This window comes from Podarcis pityusensis (assembly GCF_964106645.2).
Source record: "Podarcis pityusensis genome assembly, chromosome: Z".
NCBI lineage: Eukaryota > Metazoa > Chordata > Lepidosauria > Squamata > Lacertidae > Podarcis > Podarcis pityusensis.
In genome coordinates this window covers 26,271,884-26,294,499 of record NC_138044.1, presented here as the reverse complement: position 1 = coordinate 26,294,499, position 22,616 = coordinate 26,271,884, and the positions used below count along the sequence as shown (strand labels likewise).

Below are 22,616 nucleotides of genomic sequence, written 5' to 3'. Positions count from 1 at the left end.
AATATTATGTATACTAATATTTTTACTTCTCTTTTCACCACAACCAAAGCTCAACAAAAACGTAACAAATATATTATCAGATAAACTGCTATATCAGAAAATTTACCATCTTTTCTTCATACTCTGGATCAACATCTTTTTCAGATTTAGATGCCTTTGGAGGGGGCTTTAGTTGAAATGGAGGATCATTTCTCTGTAAACAAAATGACAAATTCTACAATTACTGTGTGTCTAATGGAGGACCAAATTCCCCATTCAACTCACCTTCCCCCCCACCATTGCCTCTGTAAAAATCAAGAAAATACGACTTCTGAAATGAGGGGAAGAACTTGTTTGTGCTTTCAAAACAATGCATATACCTCCACCACCCACACTGTGAAAAGTTTCCTGCACTCAGATACCACATAAATTGCTTAAGATTCAAAGAGTGATTGATACAAGTAGTTGTGCCTATGGGCATCTGAACTTAAGATTTTCAAACAGCAACACATCCCTGTGACATATTGTGCACTGCTTTTAAAACTGAGGAAAATTTCAAAAACACATGGTTGTATAACAAGGGGAGACATGTGGGCTGTTGAAAAAGGGAAGTCAAAATTGCACTGGATATGCCTGAAATTGCTCTTTAGGCTCTTACACAGGGGCAGGGAAAATTCCAGTGCTTTATTTTTTCCAAGGAACATTTTCCATTCCATAAGATCATTAACAGCAATGAATGGATACTAGTTACAAATATATTAGGCACACCTTCCAGTTTCAAAATGTTCATCTTTGTTTACTTAATATAAGTAAAATAAATAAATAAATTAGATCACTCTCTAGGTCAGGGGTTGGGCTAGTTTGACAGGTGGGCAGGAATGGACAGGTGGGCTGGGAATGAGCAAAACTTGAGCAACTGCAACATGCTCAAGCATTGCTGCTTGTTCCTGCTGAACCACAATAAGCCAACAATCATACCTTAAATATGAGTTATAGTTTAGGTGGATATACAAGGACAGCAAACTAAACTGATCATCTGTTCTTTTCAGGTCTCTGTGCCCATAGTGGACAGAAAGTAGGTAGAACCTGGGCAACTGGCCAATGATGGTAACTGCACCTAATGAAAACTCCTAAAGAACGTTTAACTATATGGAATTTGCCTGGCTTTTTATGTTTTTAGGTTATGTTAGTTATTCTTCTGATTGTGTGTTTATTTAACTGATTGTGGTATTGTTTATATTGCTGTAACACACTCTGGATGGTTAACAAAAATCATAAACAACCTGATGGTCTACAGATTTTGTTGAACTCCACATCCCATCAGCCTGGGCAGCATAACCAATAGTCAGAGAATATGGGAGTTTCAGTACCAACACACCTAGAGGACCACAGCTTCCCCACTCCTGCTCTCAACCTGTCCTGTGGACAGCCTCAGTGCACAGCTGCCGCCATTGCATTTAGGCATAAGCAAGAGAAGGTCAAGAACTTGCAAGGAGGACTGCTTGGTTCTCCCACCATAACTGAGCTTCACAGTCCTGCTCCCAGGACCTTTCGATGCTCTTCAAGGAATCTTAAACCAAGGATGGGAAAATTGTGACGCTCCTGAAGTTGCTGCACACCATCAGTCTCAGGCAGCACTGTCATTAGCCAAGAAGATGGTATAGCAGATATAGAATGCTGGACTAAGATCTGGGAAACCAGGGTTCAAATCCCAGCCTCAGCCATGAAGTTCACTGGGCCAGTCCCTCACTCCCAGACTATCCTACCTCACAGGGTTGTTGTGAGGATAAAACAGGGGGAGAGAAATACATTCAACACCTTTAGCTCCTTGAAAGAAATGCAACAAGCAATAACTAACACACGCTGGGAACCACAAGTCCCTCACCCTTGCTCTAGTCCTGCCTCCTACAGCAGCCAACCCGGTGCCCCTGGGAAGCCACATAAAACCCGCACATGATGGGTTGGCATCAGCCCTCGCAAAGCCAACCCCTCCCTCCCTCCCACACCACAAGTGGAATAAACATGTGCCTGGAGGATATACACTTCGCCTGAGGGCGTTTCTTCCATACATTAAGTATCAAACAGCAGATTACTCAGGCAAGCAAGGACTCAGCATGGTAAACCTTCCCAAGTCCCTGACCACGATGGGCGTAAAACGACTGATGAGGCATAGCTGTCAACCTTCCCTTTTTTTTGCGGGAAATTCCCTTATTCCAGTGCCGTTTCCCGCTGCTATCCCGGATTGTTAGATATCCTATTGACTGTCCCTGGGATAGGTGAGGCTACTGATCCCTTATTTTCAAATCTGAAAGTTGACAGCTATGCTGATGAAGATCAGCGATCCTCCATTCCAGATGTGCTGGACAGCCGCTCCTGTCATTCCCGAGCACTTTTTGGGCATGCTGGCTGGGCGGCTGATGGGGAGGACGCATCTGGAGGGCCGCTGGTTCTGCAGCCTTGGTGTAAACGAAAAATAAAGAAATGGGCGCGCGAGGGTAAGGTGGGGGGGGGGTGATGGTCTCTCAAAAGGACGGATGCAGTTTCGTATGCTGGCTCCCCGGAGCTTAGCGCTCCGGGTGGGGTTGTTAAAAAATGAAAATAAAGTGTTCCTCTGAGCATACGCAGAGGTTTGAGGTGATTGTGGCGCGCGATCTAGAGGCCGCCGCCGCCCTCATCCTCCTTCCCGTTTCCCGCGCCGTACCTCCTCTGGGCCGCCGGGCTCCTGTGAGGAGGAAGAGAAAGCGGCCGAGGTGGAGGGCTCCTCCTCGACCTCCTCGCAGCCTGGGCTGACAGCGGCTGGGGCCTGAGCCGCTGTCAGTGCTGTCGCCGCCACCGGGACAACGACGTCAGCCTCGGCAGCGTCCATTTTGTGTCTCGGCAACCGCCGGTCGGTAGAGCAGGAGTTGTGGGGGCAGGAGGGGGGGCGGGGTAGGGACCCCCTCAAAACCCGCCCCCCTCCCTTGGCTCCCCCTCCTTTTCCTCCCGCCGCCCTCCCTCGGCAGCGACGGGTATCGCAGGAAACCGCGAGAACGACGCTGGACGCCTTCGCGCGCGCGGGAATGGGAAGGCAAGGTTGTGGTTGTTAGGATTCGGAGGAGCTCGTGACGCGAGACAGGAGGCTCCTCCCCCTTTGGGAAACTGCAGGGGCGAATTTTAAGGGTTGCTTCCAACGGCATCGTCGCGCTTTTAATAGTCAATACCGGTTAATTAATAGCATTTAGTCCCGCTTGAGCATTTTTATTTTTGGTTCTAGGTTCCTTCCTCGCTTTCTTTTTTCCCGTATTGTTTTTTTCATAAGGAGCGCGGGAAGCTGCTTAAGTCAAACCAACAGTCCACCTGGCTCAGTACTGTCTACACTGGTCGGCAGCAGCTCTCCAGGCTTTCTGACGGGGGGCGGGGTGGCAGACATTGCACCTGGGTCCAATGCCCTGCAAGGGACGCGCTGTTGATGCTTGTAGTGCTTACCCAGAGCCCTCGCCCACCCCCCAAAAACACACACACAAACTTCCTACTTCCATATTTGAATTTCACCAGCTGTCTTTTCTTTGTGAACAGTCCGGTCCTTTGATTTCATACAGCATATATATGTATGTAATGTATATTATAAAGACAATAAATACTAATAGTCAGAAGGTGTTGCTTCCAAAGTTCCTCTTGTCTGTTAATAATTGCCTTTATCTTTTATACATTTACAGCGCGTTTAGGTGCTAAAGCAACAATAGATATCTGTTGAGAGGTGGTTGGGGTTTTTTCCTACCAGCAATTTAAAAAGTGGACATTTGCATGGGAGGGGGAAGTTAATAAGGAATCTTCAAACCGTTGCCACACCATCGCTTTACATGCATACCGATCCCTATCCAGACAGTCTTAACTCATGCTCGTTGTTTTCCTCCCTTCCGACACTTATCATGATGATGTTATCATACTGACGATTAGCATAAACACCAAACTGATTAATTCATTACTAACGCTCGCGAAGATTTGTATTTCCTCCCATAGCTGTCAACCTTCCCCTTTTTTTGTGGGAAATTCCCTTATTCCAGCGCCGTTTCCCGCTGCTATGCCGGATTGTTAGATATCCCGTAGACTGTCCCCGGGACAGGTGAGGCTGCTGATCCCTTATTTTCAAATCTGAAAGTTGACAGCTATGATTCGCCCCCCCTCCCAGTTCCCCGCTCTTTCCCAGCGCTCAGAACAGAACATGCGCGAGTCACCCCGGAGATAAGACGGGAGGACCGAACTGAGCATGCGTAAAGACGACTTCCGAGGCTGGTTCCCTTACGTTGAGCCCTTAAACAAGATACTGTAAGCCTTGCCGCTGCCGAGGTGAACCCATAGATATAGGAAAAAAATGAAGAGGAGCACGTAGCTTGAACTGCCATTACAAACTTTTTAAACAATTAAATTTCTATACCACCCTTCAGCCGAGGAAATCAGAAAACTAATCTTCACAGTATTCAACTATAAAGCATGTGTCATATCTATTGATGTATGCAGGCGGAAAGTTCAATACTCCAAACATATCGATTTTTAAAAAAAATTGTTACTTGTCTGAATTTTTAAAGCAAATTTAATGTGTAGGTTTCAACATGGTCAAGTACTAATGCAATTTATTTTGTGATCCTGTACACATCTCCCCAAAAGTAAATGGGTCTTACTACTAGGTAAAAGTTTAGGACTGATGCCTTGATTTCTCACCCAGCTGCTTAGTCCATTAGGACTGGTAGGACCGAGGGCTGAGAAGCTCCAACAATAGACAGAGTCAGACGAAATGATAGACAGAGCTAAATAATTCTAGTTTTGTCCCCGTCCTCTGAGAAAGCTCTGTTGGCAGTGCATAACATACATTAACATTTGAAAACCTTCCTTTTGATGGCGCCCCAGTCATGCCTGCCCTCAGAAGGGAGCTGTCACAAGATCTTGTATTAGTGATTTAGATCAAGAAAATGGTGCAAGAGAAAGAGTCAAACATTATTAACTTCCATGCCCTGATCCAGCTGAGGAAAGGAGGGACATGCTTTCAAATACTGTAAAAGTAAATATGTAGGATATCCTATCATAAAGGTAAAGGTAAAGGGATCCCTGACCGTGAGGTCCAGTCGTGACCGACTCTGGGGTTGCGGCGCTCATCTTGCTTTATTGGCCAAGGGAGCCGGCGTACAGCTTCCAAGTCATGTGGCCAGCATGACTAAGCCGCTTCTGGCAAATCAGAACAGTGCATGGAAACGCCGTTTACCTTCCCGCTGGAGCGGTACCTAATTATGTACTCGCACTTTGACGTGCTTTTGAACTGCTAGGTTGGCAGGAGCAGGGACCGAGCAACGGGAGCTCACCCCGTCGCGGGAATTCGAACCGCCAACCTTCTGATCAGCAAGTCCTAGGCTCTGTGGTTTAACCCACAGCGCCACCCGCGTCCCTATCCTATCATAACATCTCCTAAATAATGTATTTGGCCTCATAAAATAATGGTAGGCTGAAGGTATTTACAGTACTGTATTATTATTATTATTATTATTATTATTATTATTATATTTACATCCCACCTTTCCTCTGAGGAGGTTCTCCCCCTCCCCTAATTGTTTCCTCACCACAACCCTTGTGACGCAGGTTAGGCTGAGAGACAGCAATTGATCCAAACTCACTCAGGGAGCTTCATGGCTGAGCTGAAACTTGAACCCTGGTCTCGCAGACCAACATTCTAATCAGCATTCTAGATTAGGATGTACTGGTATACAGGTGAAACTCGGAAAATTAGAATATCGTGGAAATTTCATTTATTTCAGTAATTCAACTTAAAAGGTGAAACTAATATATGAGATAGACTCATGACATGCAAAGTGAGATATGTCAAGCCTTTATTTGTTATAATTGTGATATTATGGCATAAAGCTGATGAAAACCCCAAATTAACAATTTCAGAAAATTAGAATATTAAATGAAATCAGCAAAACAAGGATTGCAAATAGAGCAATATTGGACCTCTGAGAAGCAGAAACATGCATATGTACTCAGTACAGTGGTGCCTCGCAAGACAAAATTAATTCGTTCCGCGAGTTTTTTCGTCTTGCGGTTTTTTCATCTTGTGAAGCACGGTGTCGGAAAAGCTTTGGAAAAGCTTCAAAAATCACCAAAGTCCTCAAAAACCTCAAAAAAGGCTACCACACCGCGTGCTATGAGTTGCTCCTCGAAGTCAATTCGCAACTGTATTAACGGTTTTAAGAAAAAGGAAACAAACTTGCAAGACGTTTCCGTCTTGCGAAGCAAGCCCATAGGGAAAATCGTCTTGCGAAGCAACTCAAAAAACCAAAAACCCTTTCGTTTTGTGAGTTTTCCGTCTTGCGAGGCATTCGTCTTGCGAGGTACCACTGTACAGTGGTGCCTCGCAAGACAAAATTAATCCATTCCGCGAGAGTCTTCGTCTAGCGGTTTTTTCGTCTTGCGAAGCAACCCTATTAGCGGCTTAACGGATTAGCGCTATTAGCGGTTTAGCGGCTATTAAAGGCTTAAAGGCTTAGCGGATTAGCTGCTAAAAGGCTATTAAAGGCTATTAAAGGCTTAGCAGGTTAGATAAAGGGGGCGAAAAGCGAAAAAAAAAATCTCAAGACTTGCAAGACATTTTCGTCTTGCGAAGCAAGCCCATAGGGAAATTCGCCCTTTCGTCTAGCGGGTTTTCCGTCTTGCGAGGCATTCGTCTTGCGGGGCACCACTGTACTTGGTTTGGGCCCCTTTTGCATCAATTACTGCCTCAATGCGGCATGGCATGGATGCGATCAGCCTGTGAAACTGCTGGGGTGTTATGGAAGACCAGGATGCTTCAATAGCAGCCTTTAGCTCTTCTGCATTGTTCGGTCTCATGTCTCTCATCTTTTTCTTGGCAATGCCCCATAGATTCTCTATGGGGTTCAGGTCAGGCGAGTTTGCTGGATAATCAAGCACAGTAATCCCATGGGCATTGAAGCAGGTTTTGGTATTTTTGGCAGTGTGGGCAGATGCCAAGTCCTGCTGGAAAATGAAGTCAGCATCCCCATAAAGCTCGTCTGCAGAAGGAAGCATGAAGTGCTCCAAAATATCCTGGTAGAAGGCTGTGTTGACCCTGGACTTAATGAAGCACAGTGGACCAACACCAGCTGATGGCATGGCTCCCCAAATCAGCACTTCAGACTGGACTTCAAGCATCTGGCATTGTGTGCCTCCCCATTCTTCCTAATGAGATGCAAAAGCTGCTCTCATCAGAAAAGAGGACTTGGGACCACTGAGCAACAAACCAGTTCTTTTTTTTCTTTAGCCCAGGCAAGATGCTTCTGACATTGTTTCTTGTTCAGGAGCAGCTTGACAAGAGGAATACAACATTTGAAGCCCATCTCCATGTTCCGTCTGTGTGTGGTGGCTCTTGATGCACTAACTCCAGCCTCAGTCCACTTCTTGTGAAAGTCCCCAACACATCTGAATGGTCTTTTCCTGACAATCCTCTCCAGGCTGTGGTCATCCCTGCTGTTTGTGCACCTTTTTCTTCCACACTTTCCCCTTCCGCATAACTTTCCACTAATGTGCTTCGATACAGCACTTTGGGAACATCTAACTTCTTCTGCAATTACCGTTTGAGGCTTTCCCTCCTTATGGAGGGTCTCAATGATGGCTTTCTGCACAACTGTCAGGTCAGCAGCCTTCCCCATGATTGTGCTTCCTACTGAACCCATTGCAGGTGTTATGGATTGAGTAGCTACTGCACCTTTTCACAATATTCTAATTTTCTGAGATTGTTAATTTGGGGTTTTCATCAGCTGTACCCCATAATCATCACAATTATAACAAATAAAGGCTTGACATATATCGCTTTGTATGTCATGAGTCTATCTCATATATTAGTTTCACCTTTTAAGTTGAATTACTGAAATAAATGAACTTTTCCACGATATTCTAATTTTCTGAGTTTCACCTGTATCTCCTTGAAAATTGTGTGGCTTTCCACCTCCCAGTGGTTTTCCAATACTGACAACAATTGTCACTCTTCTTCCTCCTGCCCTCACATGCTAAATTAGGCCGCTGAGATTAAAAAAAAAAAAAGTTTAGGGGAAGCAGTAAAAGATACGTGGTTGAAAGGAGTGAGAGAGAGAGAGTTTCAGTTTGGGCACTGAAAATAAACTGCTGGGCTAAGCATGCACTCAAGAGACAGCTTGTTCCAAAAAAATTATGTCCCCCTTCCTGAGTCAGTATTTTCCACCTGGCTTCACTTTGGGGGTGTCAGCATTTCAGGGGGAAACAAAGTAAATCCCACTGACAAGCCCAAATGTTACACACTCTTGAAAGACAGCTCAGAAGTTAGTAATAGTAGTGATGCTTCCTTCCTACCACTAGAGAGCACTAGATCCCTACTTAACACAAGCATCGGGTTTTTAAACAGTAGTAAAACATGGCATCTTTGCCTTTCAGTGAAACATATCCTACATGCAAGCTGCTCCATTAGGACAAATGGGGCACTGCCCCAACTTCAGTCTGCCCTTAGCCAGCCCTCACCTGCCTACCTCCTTATTTACCTGCTACCAGTCCTGGGGGTGGCATCGCTGCCTGTCAGCTTTCTCCTCTTTAGTACAGTGGTACCTCGGATTAAGAACTTAATTCGTTCTGGAGGTCTGTTCTTAACCTGAAACTGTTCTTAACCTGAAGCACCACTTTAGCTAATGGGGTCTCCTGCTGCCGCTGCACCACCGCTGCATGATTTCTGTTCTCATCCTGAAGCAAAGTTCTTAACCCGAGGTACTATTTCTGGGTTAGCGGAGTGTGTAACCTGAAGCGTATGTAACCTGAAGTGTATGTAACCCGAGGTACCACTGTATTGCTGTTGCCCGCATAGAACTCAAGCAGGATATCTGACATATATACAGTAGAGGGCTTGAGCCTGTAATGTAATGTAATATTTAATAATCGATATACTGTAAGAGGGCGCGTGCTGTGGTCTAAACCACAGAGCCTAGGGCTTGCTGATCGGAAGGTCGGCGGTTCTAATCCCTGCAATGGGGTGAGCTCCCGTTGCTCGGTCCCTGCTCCTGCCAACCTAGCAGTTCGAAACACATCAAAGTGCAAGTAGATAAATAGGTACTGCTCCAGCGGGAAAGTAAACGGCGTTTCTGTGTGCTGCTCTGGTTCACCAGAAGCGGCTTAAGTTATGCTGACCACATGACCTGTACACCGGCTCCCTCGGCCGTAAAGCGAGATGAGCACCACAACCCCAGAGTTGTGACTGGACCTAATGGTCAGGGGTCCCTTTACCTTTACCTTTCCTTTAACTTTAAGCCATTGGTTCGAGTCCTACCCCCCAGAGCTGGAGAAAACAAGCCTGCTCCATCTTCCACGTGACAGCCCTGTAGATATTAGAAGATGACTACCGCATCTCTGGTCAGTTTCCTCTTTTCCAGGCTAAACACACCCAACTGCCTCCTAAGGCTTGGTTTCCAGACCCTCAGTCATCTTGGTTTCCCTTCTCTCCACACATTCCAGCTTGTCAATATCCTTCTTAAACTGTGGTGCCCAGAACTGGATGCAGTACTCCAGGTGATATCATAGTGATTTGTATTTTTGTTTGCTATTTTATTATATTATTAGTTTCATAAAATTTATATACTGCTTGGGGGTGGGAGCTCAGCTTCATAGTTATGCTTTGTGGAGGGAGTTTCACTATCCCACTATTGCTTAAGGAAGGGAGATAATTGTTTTCCCCAAATAAGTGGGGGACATCCCTCCCCCACTCTTTTCAAGACACTTCTATTTTTTCTTGTTCCCCTCACTTTATTTTGCATTTCCTCAATTTCCTTCTCTTTCCTTCTTTGCCATTTTTCCTACCTTCTTATTTCTGCCTGTTAATTCTTATTTTCTCTTCCCTCTTTCATGTTTTTTCTTTTGGTTACAAATAGTATGTGGTGGATGGGCAGTGTGCTGTCTGGTCCGACCCTCCCCCTGCCAGGACACCAGGAGTGCAGTTAGGTGATTTCGACCGTTCTAGCTTCAACATCTCTCTTCATTTCTGTATTGTTTCATGGTCTCTTACAGTATAAAGGTAAAGGTAAAGGTACCCCTGACCATTAGGTCCAGTCACAGACCACTTTGGGGTTGTGCGCTCATCTCACTCTATAGACCGAGGGAGCCGGCGTTTGTCCGCAGACAGCTGCCGGGTCATGTGGCCAGCATGACAAAGCTGCTTCTGGCGAACCACCGGAGTGGTATCTATTTATCTACTTGCACTTTGACGGGCTTTCGAACTGCTAGGTGGGCAGGAGCTGGGACCGAGCAACAGGCGCTCACCTCGTTGCAGGGATTAGAACCGCCGACCTTCTGATCGGCAAGTCCTAGGCTCTGTGGTTTAACCCACAGCGCCACCCGCGTCCCTTAAAGGAAATGAGATTCCAGTTAAACATTAGGAGGAACTTTTTGACAGTAAGAGCTGTTTGACAGTAGAATGGTCTGCCTCAGGAAAGTTTTTAAGCAGAGGTTGGGTGACCATCTGTCACAGATGCTTTAGTTGAGTTTCCTGCACTGCAAGGGGTTGGACTACATGACCCTCAGGATCCTTTCCAACTCTACAATTCTATGATTCAGCAAACTGAAAACATTGCAACCCAAGCCTCACAAGTGATCCATACCGACAAGGGTGGGTGGGGAGGGGGCACCACCACCTTTCCCCCCACCACTATCCCTTTAGTTATTTATCCTCGACTTCCACTTTAGTCTGTGCAACGCTGCCCATTCTCCAGACAGCCAAAGATGGAAGCGGGGCTTTTTCCTTTGCCTTCAGTGTTGCAATGTTTGTTTGCACAGACCGGCCAGCCCAGTCCACCTTAGCGGGAGTGTCGCTCGTGCTGTCCCCTGCGCCCAGTCCAGGTTTTTCCGCCTGTTGCTTGCTCCTTAGCCGCGCGAGACGCGCACACACAAAGAGGCATAGAGTTCTGGCCAAAGGTCTGGATGCTGGAATCCAGGCCAGGTTTTCACGCTTCTGCAGCCGGGCTGCTAGGTCTGGCTGTGTTGGGAGGAGGAGGAGCGGAGAAGCGCAGAGGGCGAGAGGCGCAGAGGCGGCTGCGCTTTTGCCAAGAAGGCTGGTCGCCGGCGGCAAGCGCCAGGGGTGTTCTTGCGCACTTGGGAGCGCGCGCCCGCTCCTGCTGCTGATTCAACCCACTGAGCTGCTGCCTCCCCGGCATCGGGAAGGTCTGGCCGGCGACGGTAGCAGCAGCAGCTGCCCAGGTAAGGGAGCAGCGAAAGGGAGCGCCCAGCTTAGTTCAGCCTGGCACGGGCGAAACTTGCCGGGTAACTTTCTAGCCAGCTCGCCTTGCCCAGCAGGGGTGCATTTGCCAGCTTGCTTCTGTCCTCCTCTCCCCGCCCCCACTTCTTTCTCTTGTTTATTGCATTTATAGCCCACCTCCTCCTCCAATGAGCGCGAACTGCTGCGCCTGGTTCTGCTCCTTCTCATTTTATCCTCGCAGCAACCCTGTGAGGTAGGTTAGGCTGAGAGAGGCAGTGAGTGGCTCGAGGTCACGCAGCAGGCTTTATGGCTGAGTGAGGGATTCGAACTCTGGTTTCCCTCCTCCAAAGTCATAGTCGCAACACTCTTCACCGTTCTATTGGCTCTCATTTTCTTCCATTCGGGACCATGTGCCCCACTTTACAGAGACAGTCCTGTGTTTGAAGGGCAGCCGGGTCCAGACCCGGTTTTAAAGTTCAAGCGGACTTTCTCCCCGTTTTCTCATGACGTTCCGTTTATTTATTGCACATTTTCATCCTGGTTTGTCTGCTGCGGGGGCTAGACCATGTTGCCTAAAGCAGTTCTTATACAACATCGTTTCCCCATCGTTTTCTTTAATGCAAACAGTGATGTATTTATTTTAATTTTCGCGGTGGACTGGGTTTGTTGTGCAATAGGCACCTGGTCAGCTATAATTAGGCAACCTGAATTTTCAGGTATATATAAATGTTGCTATTTTCAAGCAGTCTTGAAAGTGTGCATATTGTGAAGTTTCATTCAGCTATTGAAAATGGCTTGTTAGCAACACGTCTTATCAAAAATTTCCCAGAAAATGTAAATTTGGATTAAAGGGGTGGGTGGGAGCGGGGTGCAATACAGTCTGTCATTTTCACCCCAAGGACTTTGTTTAGTTGTTGCAAAAAAAAATAATAATGTATGCATGAGGACGAGCACCCATCCCACAATACACACTTGCTTGGAAGCACCCCTCTCCCTTTAAAAGAACCTCTAAAAAGGAGAGTCTTGAAGTTGCCCATCACCAGGGATCACCTGGGCAGCAGATAAAACAGGTACACAGATCATATGGTCACAGCCATCCCCAGAATGGTGAGATCCTGGATGTTCAAATGACTAGCATTATTACTTCCAAATTTGCATGTATTAAAAAATTGGCATATGAACAGCATTTTTATCCCCCTTCAGCAAAAAAGTGGGGGCTCCCAGAGCAACTTATTCTTAAGAATACAGTAATAAGAAAGTCCCACTCAAACTTACAGTTTGAAAGACACAGAAGAAAAGGGAAAGGGAGTGGGAGGGAGGAGGAAAAAGAAAACCCCAGGCATTAGTTCTTAGTTACAAATATTCTCTTAGCTCTTCATGCAGATCGTTATCCTTTTGGGAGGCAGGTGGTGATGCATTTTCTTTCTTTTAGCAGTGCTCAGGTGTGACCTATCTTTCTTTGATTGCTTCACACATCCTCCTCCTTTCTGACTTGCCACTCTGGGTTTGGGACAAATACGTGATTGTCATGTCGGCAATGCCAGGTGTATGCAGTCATCATACATTGCAGGTTTGTTTGCTCAAGAGAAATATGACTTAATATGCTCTTAAGCCTATACCTCGAATGATCCAACTGCTTATGCATGTGACAGGCACTTGATTGCAAATGTGCAAAGACTAAAGTAGCGCATGTGACGTTACATGTGTGACTACAATTAACGGGTCTAATTTTTTAGAAGTTAAAGAATAGCTGTGGAATGAGAAGTGACCAGGAGTAGGACTTAGAAGCACAGGGAGCAATGTTTAATACTATCCCTTGCAGTCACGGTCCTGATGAAAATCACCCTCTTAAGCTGCTCTTAAACCTTAGTTTAATACCAGGGAGGCATTATGCCTTTGAATACTAGTTGCTGGGAAATCACAAGTGGTGAGAACACTGTGGCACTCAGGTCCCGCTTGTGGACTTCCCAGAGGCATCTGATTGGTCTCTGTGAGAACGGGATGCTGGACCAGATGGGCTCCTTTGGCTGAGCTTCCACCATACATGTACAGGTTACTGGTGGGGGAGCTGTGATTGGACTAGTTCTCACAGCCAAATCAGAAGGGATGCAGAATCAAGCCAGTGTGCTGTAGTGGTTAGAGTGCTGGAGTAGGAGCCAGGAGACCAGGGTTCAAATCCCCACTCAGCCAGTGAAGCCCACTGGGTAACTTTAGTATATGTGTTGCCGAAGCGAGCGCTGGGTTACTTTAGGCCAGTGGGTAACTTTAGGTCCACTGGGTAACTTTAGGCCAGTCACTGCCTCTCATCCTAACCTACCTCACAGGGTTGTTACGAGGATAACAAGGAGAGAGAGAGAGAGAGAGAGAAGTGTAGAGAAAAGATGGGATGTGAACGTAAGAGTAGAGAATAAATGAATAAGTATTACTGCAGCTAGGGACACGGGTGGCGCTGTGGGTTAAACCACAGAGCCTAGGACTTGCTGATCAGAAGGTCGGCAGTTCGAATCCCTGTGACGGGGTGAGCTCCCGTTGCTCGGTCCCTGCTCCTGCCAACCTAGCAGTTCGAAAGCATGTCAGAGTGCAAGTAGATAAATAGGTATTGCTCCGGCAGGAAGGTAAACGGCGTTTCTGTGTGCTGCTCTAGTTCACCAGAAGTGGCTTAGTCATGCTGGCCACATGACCCGGAAGCTGTATGCCAGCTCCCTCAGCCAGTAAAGCGAGATGAGCACTGCAACCCCAGAGTCAGTCACGACTGGACCTAATGGTCAGGGGTCCCTTTACCTTTTATTACTGCAGCTGTAAGGGGTAGGGGAAAATTTGGATAAGGAGCATGACACCAGGTTAACCCCCATAGTTATGCCTCTGTAGCTGTGCCCCTTCTACGACTATGCAACAGAATTGAAACATTGACCAAGGCAGACATTTTGGTTTCAGTGGCAAATCACCTTCTTATCCTTCCTGCCCCCTCTACCCTCCTTGTTTAACTTTCACTTCAAATAGGAGTTCTGGTGGAGTGAAAAGATTGTACACTATTTTGTGATGATTTTGATTGAACATAATAAAAAGATTTTGGATTTTATTTCCAAAATAAAACTTTCAAATTATTATAATGATGTAATGTATGGGTCATTCTTATACTCGAAGGTCTGAAGGAAACATAGATCATAAACAAGTAAATACAAAAAAATATTATGTACACACACAGAGACACACTGATCATAGGAGTGATCACATGAAATGTCCTTCCAAGTACACATTTCCCAGCATAAAATGGGGTTGGAGTGTTTTTGTTGGGGTTTCTGTTTTGTTGTTGTTGTTATATCTTCATTTTAGATGTTGTGATTTATGTGGAAATTGTTCAGTTTGGTTGTGTATTTGTTGATGTTTTATTTATTGTTTATGACTATTTTGTTATGTTGCAGTTACGCATTTTTTTATGTTGTAAGCCTATTTGAGCTCAGTTTGAATTCTGTGTTAGCCTAACCTCCCTTGCAGGAGTTGTTCATGTTGTTGTAACGATAAAATAGGGATAGGGAGGGGAACCATGTATGCTCTCTGGAGCTTCTTGGAAGAAAGATGGGATAATCAATCCATCCATCAATGCAGGCGGATCCAGATTCCAGGTAGGACTGGTAGGACCAATGTTCTGACTAAGCATAAGGCAGCTGCTTATGTTCTTATGTACCATTCCCCTTGACTTTGGGTAACACTTGCTGATCTGTCTCAGGCAGCAAAATGACATGGGCTTTCACCTGTTACAAATTACAACAGAACCATGAACCTGAAAATTAAAATACATCTCTAGTCTTCCTAAGTGTGCTTATTGAAAATCTTTCTCATCAAAACCACATCTGGAGCAAAAAAATGTTCAGGGTGGGAGTTTCCATCTGAAATACACAGTTATGTCTCTTCTTCCTGTAATCTGATGTTGAAATAGCCGGGGGAGTACGAACATAGTTATCGTGCCTTTGGGATAGATATGTGATGGGAAATACCAGAACAAACCAAGCAGCAAAGCTTCCATTCAGAAAGGGCATTCCTGAATGAAAAGCTTTGCTTGCGGAATGCATTCCTAAGCGCTTCCTCTCAAATCTATTCTGAGACAGGGAGGCAAGGGAAGGCTTTGTGCCTAACGATAAAAGGAGGAGGGTGGACTTGGTCTGAAGGCACCTGGTCTGGTCAACATCTGGATGGGAGACTGTGCACGAACTCTATATATGCTGCTATGGGTTTTTTCCCAAGTTACAGCGGTACCTTGGGTTACATACGCTTCAGGTTACAGACTCCACTAACCCAGAAATATTACCTCGGGTTAAGAACTTTGCTTCAGGATGAGAACAGAAATCATGCTCAGGCGGCGTGGCAGCAGCAGGAGACCCCATTAGCTAAAGTGGTGCTTCAGGTTAAGAACAGTTTCAGGTTAAGAACAGACCTCCAGAACGAATTAAGTTCTTAACTCGAGGTACCACTGTACTAAAGAGGAGAAAGCTGACAGGCAGCGATGCCACCCCCAGGACTGGTAGCAGGTAAATGAGGAGGTAGGCAGGTGAGGGCAGTTTCAGGTTAAGAACAGACCTCCAGAACAAATTAAGTACTTAACCCGAGGTACCACTGTATATAGAAAAGTAAAGATAGCTGTTTTGGTCCATAAGAAACAGGAAACAAACAAATAAACCATGTTAGGGTAATACTTTTATTAGGCCAGTCAAAATGCTATAAAACAATGTGCAAGCTTGGGAGTTCTCCAGAACTCCTACCTTTGTTTACAGTCTAATCTGATGAAGCATTGTGGGAAACGCAAAAGCTTGCAAGCTATTTCGTGACATATTTTGGCCAATTTTCATTAGCCTTATAAAGGTGCTGCCCTCATATGGATTTGAGTTTGTTTGAGTTTCTTGCTCTTAACCTCTCCTTCTCCCTGCCACCCAACCTCTTGTTCATTTCTTTTTCTCATACATAACCTCTTTTTCTTCTCCTTCCCAGCCTCTAACCTTGCTCTCTCTCTTAACCACCACCATCACCACTGCTTAAATTTTGTGTGGGGGTCAGTGTGCTCTGCCTAGCCCTAGCTTTTAGCTGCCCTGCCCTCTGTCCTGTCTTGCATTCCATCAGTCCCATCAGCCACCACTGCATTCAGGCATAAGTACTTCTTGTTGTCAAAGGAGTTAAGATTCTGCAGTAAGGTTTGTTTGATTCTGCCTTCCTTGCTCCTTCTATGAAAGTGGAGCGTCACAGTCCAAATAGAAGATTCCAAAGATGTGGGAGGCTAACAGCCCTGCTCCCAAGATTTTTCAGTGCGCTTGGAAGGCTATGATAAGATGGGGCACCTGTGGCCTTCCAGATGTTGTTGCGCTCCAACTCCCATCAGCCCCTCCAGCTTGGCTAGTGAGCACTTTGTGATGGATGTTGGGAGCTCGGCAACGTCTGGAGAGTCACACACTCCCCATCCCTGGTTTAGTCCTCCGTCCCAGCTCAGTACTTGCAATGCATCAGTCAAACTGTGCACGTTTCATAGGATTGTAGAATTGTAGAGTTGGAAGGTAGCATGAGAGTCATCTAGTCCAACCCTCTGCAGTGCAGGAATCCTTTTCTCAATGTGGGCTTCAAACCCACGACCATGAGACTAAGTGTCTCATCCTGTACTGACTGTGCTATCCCAAACTCTGCTTGACGTCTTTATCTGAACGAGGTGCCGTTTAAGCCCCAGCCTCTCTCACTTTCCTGTTGTTCATTACAGGGCTCATTTCATGATTTTCTTCTTGAGAAAATGTATTCTCCATGCACATAATGAATTTTCTCCACCTGGCAAGGACAATGTGCTCATTGTGTCGCTGCCTCACTTTTGATTGCACTATAAATCAATAGTGTTATCTGCAACTCAGAAAGATTGTAGTGCAACCAAACGAGCAGCAAATTATCTTGAGTAACCTTCCAATAAAGTCACACGAGTGAATAAAAGCCCATTCTGACCATTGTCAGCATGCTGTAAATACACCTTGGGGAGTAAAGCACAGGTCCCCTTGAACTGAGAAATCAAATAAATGTTTGGAGGTGATGCCAAATGGAGCCATTTGTCTTTCAAGGAGCATGTTGAGATGATACAGATTGGGGCAACAGTTTATGGAAGCTGCCATTTGGCAGGCACCACTATTAAGCTGACTGATGTGCGGCTGGTGCAGTTGAATAAACTGACTTGTTTCAGATTGTTCACCTTGAGCAACTGCAGATTGTTACACCTGTGCAACCTTTAAAGGCTTTGATTAATGCTATGCAAACCATAACTTTTAGCACTAGTTACAGTTGCAGCTTGTTCTCTTTTGCTTGCCAAAGGTCAGCTCCTTTGAACCTGTGAGGTGGAAGCACTGAGTAGCTCAGAGGTGGAGCTAGCGATGTTACATACATGCCTGTTCAGCCACTTCCAGTTGCAGGACATGCACCTTTACGATACAATAATCTTTATTATCATTGTCCCATACAGAACAACGAAATTGAAAATCTACATCAGATTTACACACATTACAGGTGTGCTACTCCAGTGGGTGCTCCCAGGAGCTAGTCTCCTGGTCACAGGTGACGTGAACTTACCCATAGGCACCTAGGGCTTCTCTAATCTCTAATAACTCAACCACTGAGGGAGTTCATTTGCATATTCCAGCCAATGTGTGTTTTGTATGCAAAACAGAGGCACGGGAAATAGAGCTTTCCAGTTTCCAGGGTTGCATAGGAGAACAGCTTGGAGATCTGTTCAGTGTCTCATTGTTCCATCTAACAATATGGAAAGTGAAGAGGCTACATCCGGTGGCCTAGGCTGGTTAAACATGCTACACCTATAAAATCAACACTATTTCCAAATATTTAAACTACAGCAGTTAAGTCTCTTAATGTTCCACTGCCATTATGGGTTCTGAGTAGCGTTTTGTATCCATGCAAATGGTGTAGGAATGAAGTCCCTTGTGAGGAACCTTCAGAGGAGTGTGTTTGTCACATGCTGGTGTTGGATGAGGCAGGGGGCAAAAGTAGACAGAGGAATGGATGTAGTTTTTAATTTCTAGTGTAGGCTACATTCCAGTCACTAAAGTCCAAGTGATCAGCATTTCAGATCTACACCCCTCTCCTTCCACCTTTCGTCCATTAAACAAGAGGGGATGTACTGGAACATTTTATTGCAGGTCCCACCTGTTGTAACCTAATAAGAAGTCTTGACAGCTTGGAAGTAACAAATTGCTGCTGCTGCTTCTTCTTTTGCATTGCTTCCACCTTGAAGCTGGATAACTGAAACAATAAAAGCTTTCAGGGGAGCATTTCTGAAGGGTGAGATTATTTCTTGATATTGACAGAGTCAGGCCTTGACCCTCGGGGTGAAAAAACACAGGTGGAATGGGGAGAGCTGCTGTTTTGTGATAAACCACACAGCTCTCTTTGTTTTCCAGTGAGTGTGTGCCAGCTCAGCAATTCCTTCTACACTGAGCTGGAGTTTTAAGGCGTTTGAAGCACACCTCATTCACTTTGGCCAATAATGGACGTTTTCACCTTTGGTTGGAGATGATGTGCACGACTGGTTTTTCACAATTTGGCCTGCCTTGGGTAAGATGCAATAGATTAAATGAGAGGGTTTTTTAACCTCTGCTCAGAACTTTTGCTTCAATATGGGGAGTGGGTGGTGCTAAAGCAGAGTAAACCTGTACCCCTTCACATCTCAGAAGTGGAGAGAAATTTATGAGGGAGAATATGAAACTCAGGAGCTACCAGCTACTATTTTTTAAGTACATTGACACAACCCCCTTCCACTAATTTCCCCCTCCGGCAATTAGAATCACGTGAGGAGGAAGGAGGAGTAATACTTGCTGGGTCCCTCCCTTGCCATCCCATTTTCTGTGGCCCCCACCCCCTGCTGCCCATTCACTGGAGCCGAAGGACTGAAGAAAGATGCCTGCTCTGTGTGACTATGCCACGCTTCCAGCTTATATTTAAATCACTATTATACCACTTTAAGAGTAATAGGGCTGTAGTTTAAGGATGTTGAAAGCTGTTAGGAGACCTCATATTCCCCTCACAGATATCCAAAATCCTAGAGGGAGGGAGGACTGTTTGTTAAACCATACTGTAGATCTCTGAGGATAATTGGCAGGGTGTATCTCTAATACCGCTCAACATCCTTAACAAACTACAGTTCCCAGGATGCTTTATGGGAAATCATGGCAGTTAAAGTGGTACAAGAGTGCTTTAAATATATAGGGTGCAGATGTGACCATAGACTTCCTGCATGATTTAGAATCTTGATCATTCTGTGAATTGTAGGTCTAACAACTCTCAGGACCATAACAAACTGTGGTTCCCAGGATGCCCTGGGGGAAGCATGATCATTCTGGGGTCTGAATTATACAGGGGACCTACAAAAAGAGCCAGGCTTCCTATCTCAGACCTTCAGGCCCAGCATATGGACAGATCCATCAGGGGATGTGTTCCTGCTCTCTCCATGCTATTTCCATTGCATCAAGAGAAATGACTGCTATGTTGCTGCTGCAATGTCAGAACAGTGGAGCAGCCCCTGCACTCTGCAGCTAGTCACTTTCCTCCACCTGAGTTTTGCTTCCACCCTCGAAAACCTGTGTGTGATTCATAGCCTGTCCTATATCAACTACATGATATTCCTGGCCTTGAATGTGTTGGATGACACTGTCTTAAATTCACCAGCCAGTCCAGGCATCTTCTGCAAATAGGGCTACATCCAATGCTGAAGTTCCACTGGCACAAAAGACACCTTTGTGTGCCGGAACTCCTCTTCCTCTCCTGTCCTCTTCAACTTCCCACATTCTTTCAAAGTCAACTCCGGAGTGTTAGGGAGCTGGAGGGAAACAGAAGTCCCATTGCACAAGTGCATTGTTGGATGCAACTGACAAAACTGAGGGGGCACCATTTTGTTCTTTGCCTCAAGCAGCACAATATTCCATCCAGGGCACCCAACTAGGTGACAGTTTGACATGCTATTGATTGGCAGTTGAGTACTAAACTGAGAGAGCAAAAGCCCAACACAGTAGAGGCCTTGATTTTTACTTTTAACGTACCTTTCTCTCCTCTCTTTTTTCTTTCTTTCTTTCTTCAGGCTCATAGCACAACACCTACCCATAACAACCACATGTCCTGCACAAGATAGGTTAGGTTTTCTGGTTGTATGCACCACTTCCCTGAAGTGATTTACATGAAGTTTGAAAGCAAAGAATAAGAATTCATAGGGGTCATCCACATTACCACCTCCACCCCCGGTGCTCTAAAGCACCATCTCCATGTGTGGTTTTGGAGAGGGTTATTGCCCTGGTGCTTTCCCAGCGAAAACCCACTCTTTGAATTGGAACAAATGACAATTCACCATTTGCTAACAAAACAGATTGCTGTTTTCTCAGATTAAGGATTTTGTAGGGAAAGCAGCACTCAGACACAGCGCTTTAAAGTTCAGACCTGTGCCTAGAAATTCAGCGCAAAAGGAAGCCTGGATGAGCCCATAGTCAGGGTGAAAACATCCAGTCATTTGTGTTCTCCACAGGAAACAAAAACAACTTTGCAGTGGTGACTGGTGCTCATTGGAACTGGTAGGATGGGAAGCTGACAGTGGGTTGAGCTAGAGCCAATGACAGGCAAAGCTAGCTAATTCAAGTTTCGTCCCCATCCTCCTCCCTGAGGAGTTCTACAGTGACAGTACCTAGAACAAGGAGGAGGAAGTTGACAGGCTGTTCCGTTCCACCCCACCCCACCCCCAGACTTGCTGTTGATGGGGCAATGCTCTATTCTGCCTATTGGAACAGCCTCCAACTGCATCTTTGCTTGGCACTGAAACAATGACAAAGTTGGCACCAGGTGGGCCTCCACAGGGAGCGCATTCCATAGATAGGGAGCTGCTACAGAAAAGACCCCTTTTCTTCATCACCACCTTCTGGACTTCCCTTCTTACCATATACATAGGGTCCGGGTAGCTTATATAGGTATTGTAACAAATAAGGACGTATTTGCCAATATATGGTAAGAAGGTAATGGAATTAATAAATATTGGGGAGAGGGAGGAAAAATAATGGTATTGTAAGAAAGGTAGCAAATGTGACCTACAGATGTACCTGATTGAGTGCTTCTAAGGCATGTGAAGTAGCAGCCCAGGAGAGATACATCCCATATGCTAATTAAAGCACTAAGGGACTTGGCTCATGGTTGCTAAAACTGGGGAAAGTGCTAGCCAGTTCCCACAACTGATCCATGGCTAAGGAAGATCTAGGACCTTATGTTCATGAATAAAATTACAAGTTGTAAATAACATGGGAGAGGTGAATTTGAATGATTAATAACTTTCAAAAGAAACTAAACGCTTACTCTGTTTTCCATTGGAATCAGAACAAAACTGATTAAATGATTTCTGTGGATATATTAAGCATGAATTGATTTTGCTGCAGTGTCATATATTGATATTATTAATATTTTTTTAAAAAAAATAAAAACACACAGTGCCCAAGACCAGTCAAGTTGAGTCAGAAAACCCGAGTCAGAAAATCTGAAAAGTGCCTTTTCCTGGCAATGAAAATGCAACAATAACTCTTTGCTACCTTTTCATTATTCCCAGAATCACCCGCTGCACCCTACCTAATGGTAGGGCTGGCCTTACATATGTAGGGGAACACTGTTGTCGTCGTTATATAATGAATTAGTAATTATTATCATTTTACTCCTGCAAGTGCCATAAAGTTTCAGAATCTGTTTCTGCATCAGTTTTTGCTCAGTCCCTGCTGGGAACAACTTGATGTTTCAGTGCAGAATGGATTGTACTATGTTTTCAAGTAATTCCATTGTTTCACCATTCGTACTGCTATACACTCATGGCAAGCCAAGCTGTCAAGTCACACAAGGACATGGGGAGGTAAAACAGGAGCTACTTAGCAGCATGCAGGATCAAAATGTATCTCAGCATGGCAGGCAAGATTAAAAATGTCTTCTCTTTTGAAAAGCAATTATTTATTAACTGCTAGAATGGGCTTTAGAACAAAGTGGTATGAATTGGTTTAGAGGTCTATTTAAAGAGAGATGTTAGGTTGGCCACTGGACTGAACATCTTATATAGCTGCTCTGTATTTACTTTTATAGAAATATTTATATGCCACTTAATTAAAATCACCTCCTTAAGTCAACTACATAAACTAATATAAAATGTATTTTTTAAAAAAAGCAATTGCAAATGAACTTCAAAATGTTAGATATAATAAAATTATCAAAATATAGATCAGATCAACGGTTTTAAAAACAAATGTGATATACAAAACATTGTTATAGGTTGGAAGGCTGTCCTAAACAAAACAGTTTTTAACAGGTGTCAAAAGCAGGTACCCGTGTGGTGCCTGCTTAATATCAATAGGCAGAGAGTTCCACAGTTGGT

General features: G+C 45.0%; 2 protein-coding genes across 2 annotated transcripts in view; one reads left to right on the top strand and one right to left on the bottom strand.

The window, feature by feature from the left end:
* Positions 1 to 3,062, bottom strand: part of SMARCA1 (SNF2 related chromatin remodeling ATPase 1) — a 54,823-nt gene extending 51,761 nt beyond the window's left edge. The window contains exons 1-2 of the mRNA XM_080991240.1: positions 2,681 to 3,062; positions 107 to 193 (exon numbers count right to left, since the gene is read on the bottom strand). Coding sequence (XP_080847366.1) covers positions 107 to 193; positions 2,681 to 2,845 — 252 coding nt within the window. The 5' untranslated portion in view covers positions 2,846 to 3,062. The remainder of the gene's footprint in view (positions 1 to 106; positions 194 to 2,680) is intronic.
* Positions 3,063 to 11,046: 7,984 nt separating this feature from the next.
* Positions 11,047 to 22,616, top strand: part of LOC308468909 (synaptotagmin-like protein 2) — a 56,005-nt gene continuing 44,435 nt past the window's right edge. Inside the window, exon 1 of the mRNA XM_080991373.1 lies at positions 11,047 to 11,208. The gene's annotated coding sequence lies outside the window, so the exon portion shown is untranslated. The remainder of the gene's footprint in view (positions 11,209 to 22,616) is intronic.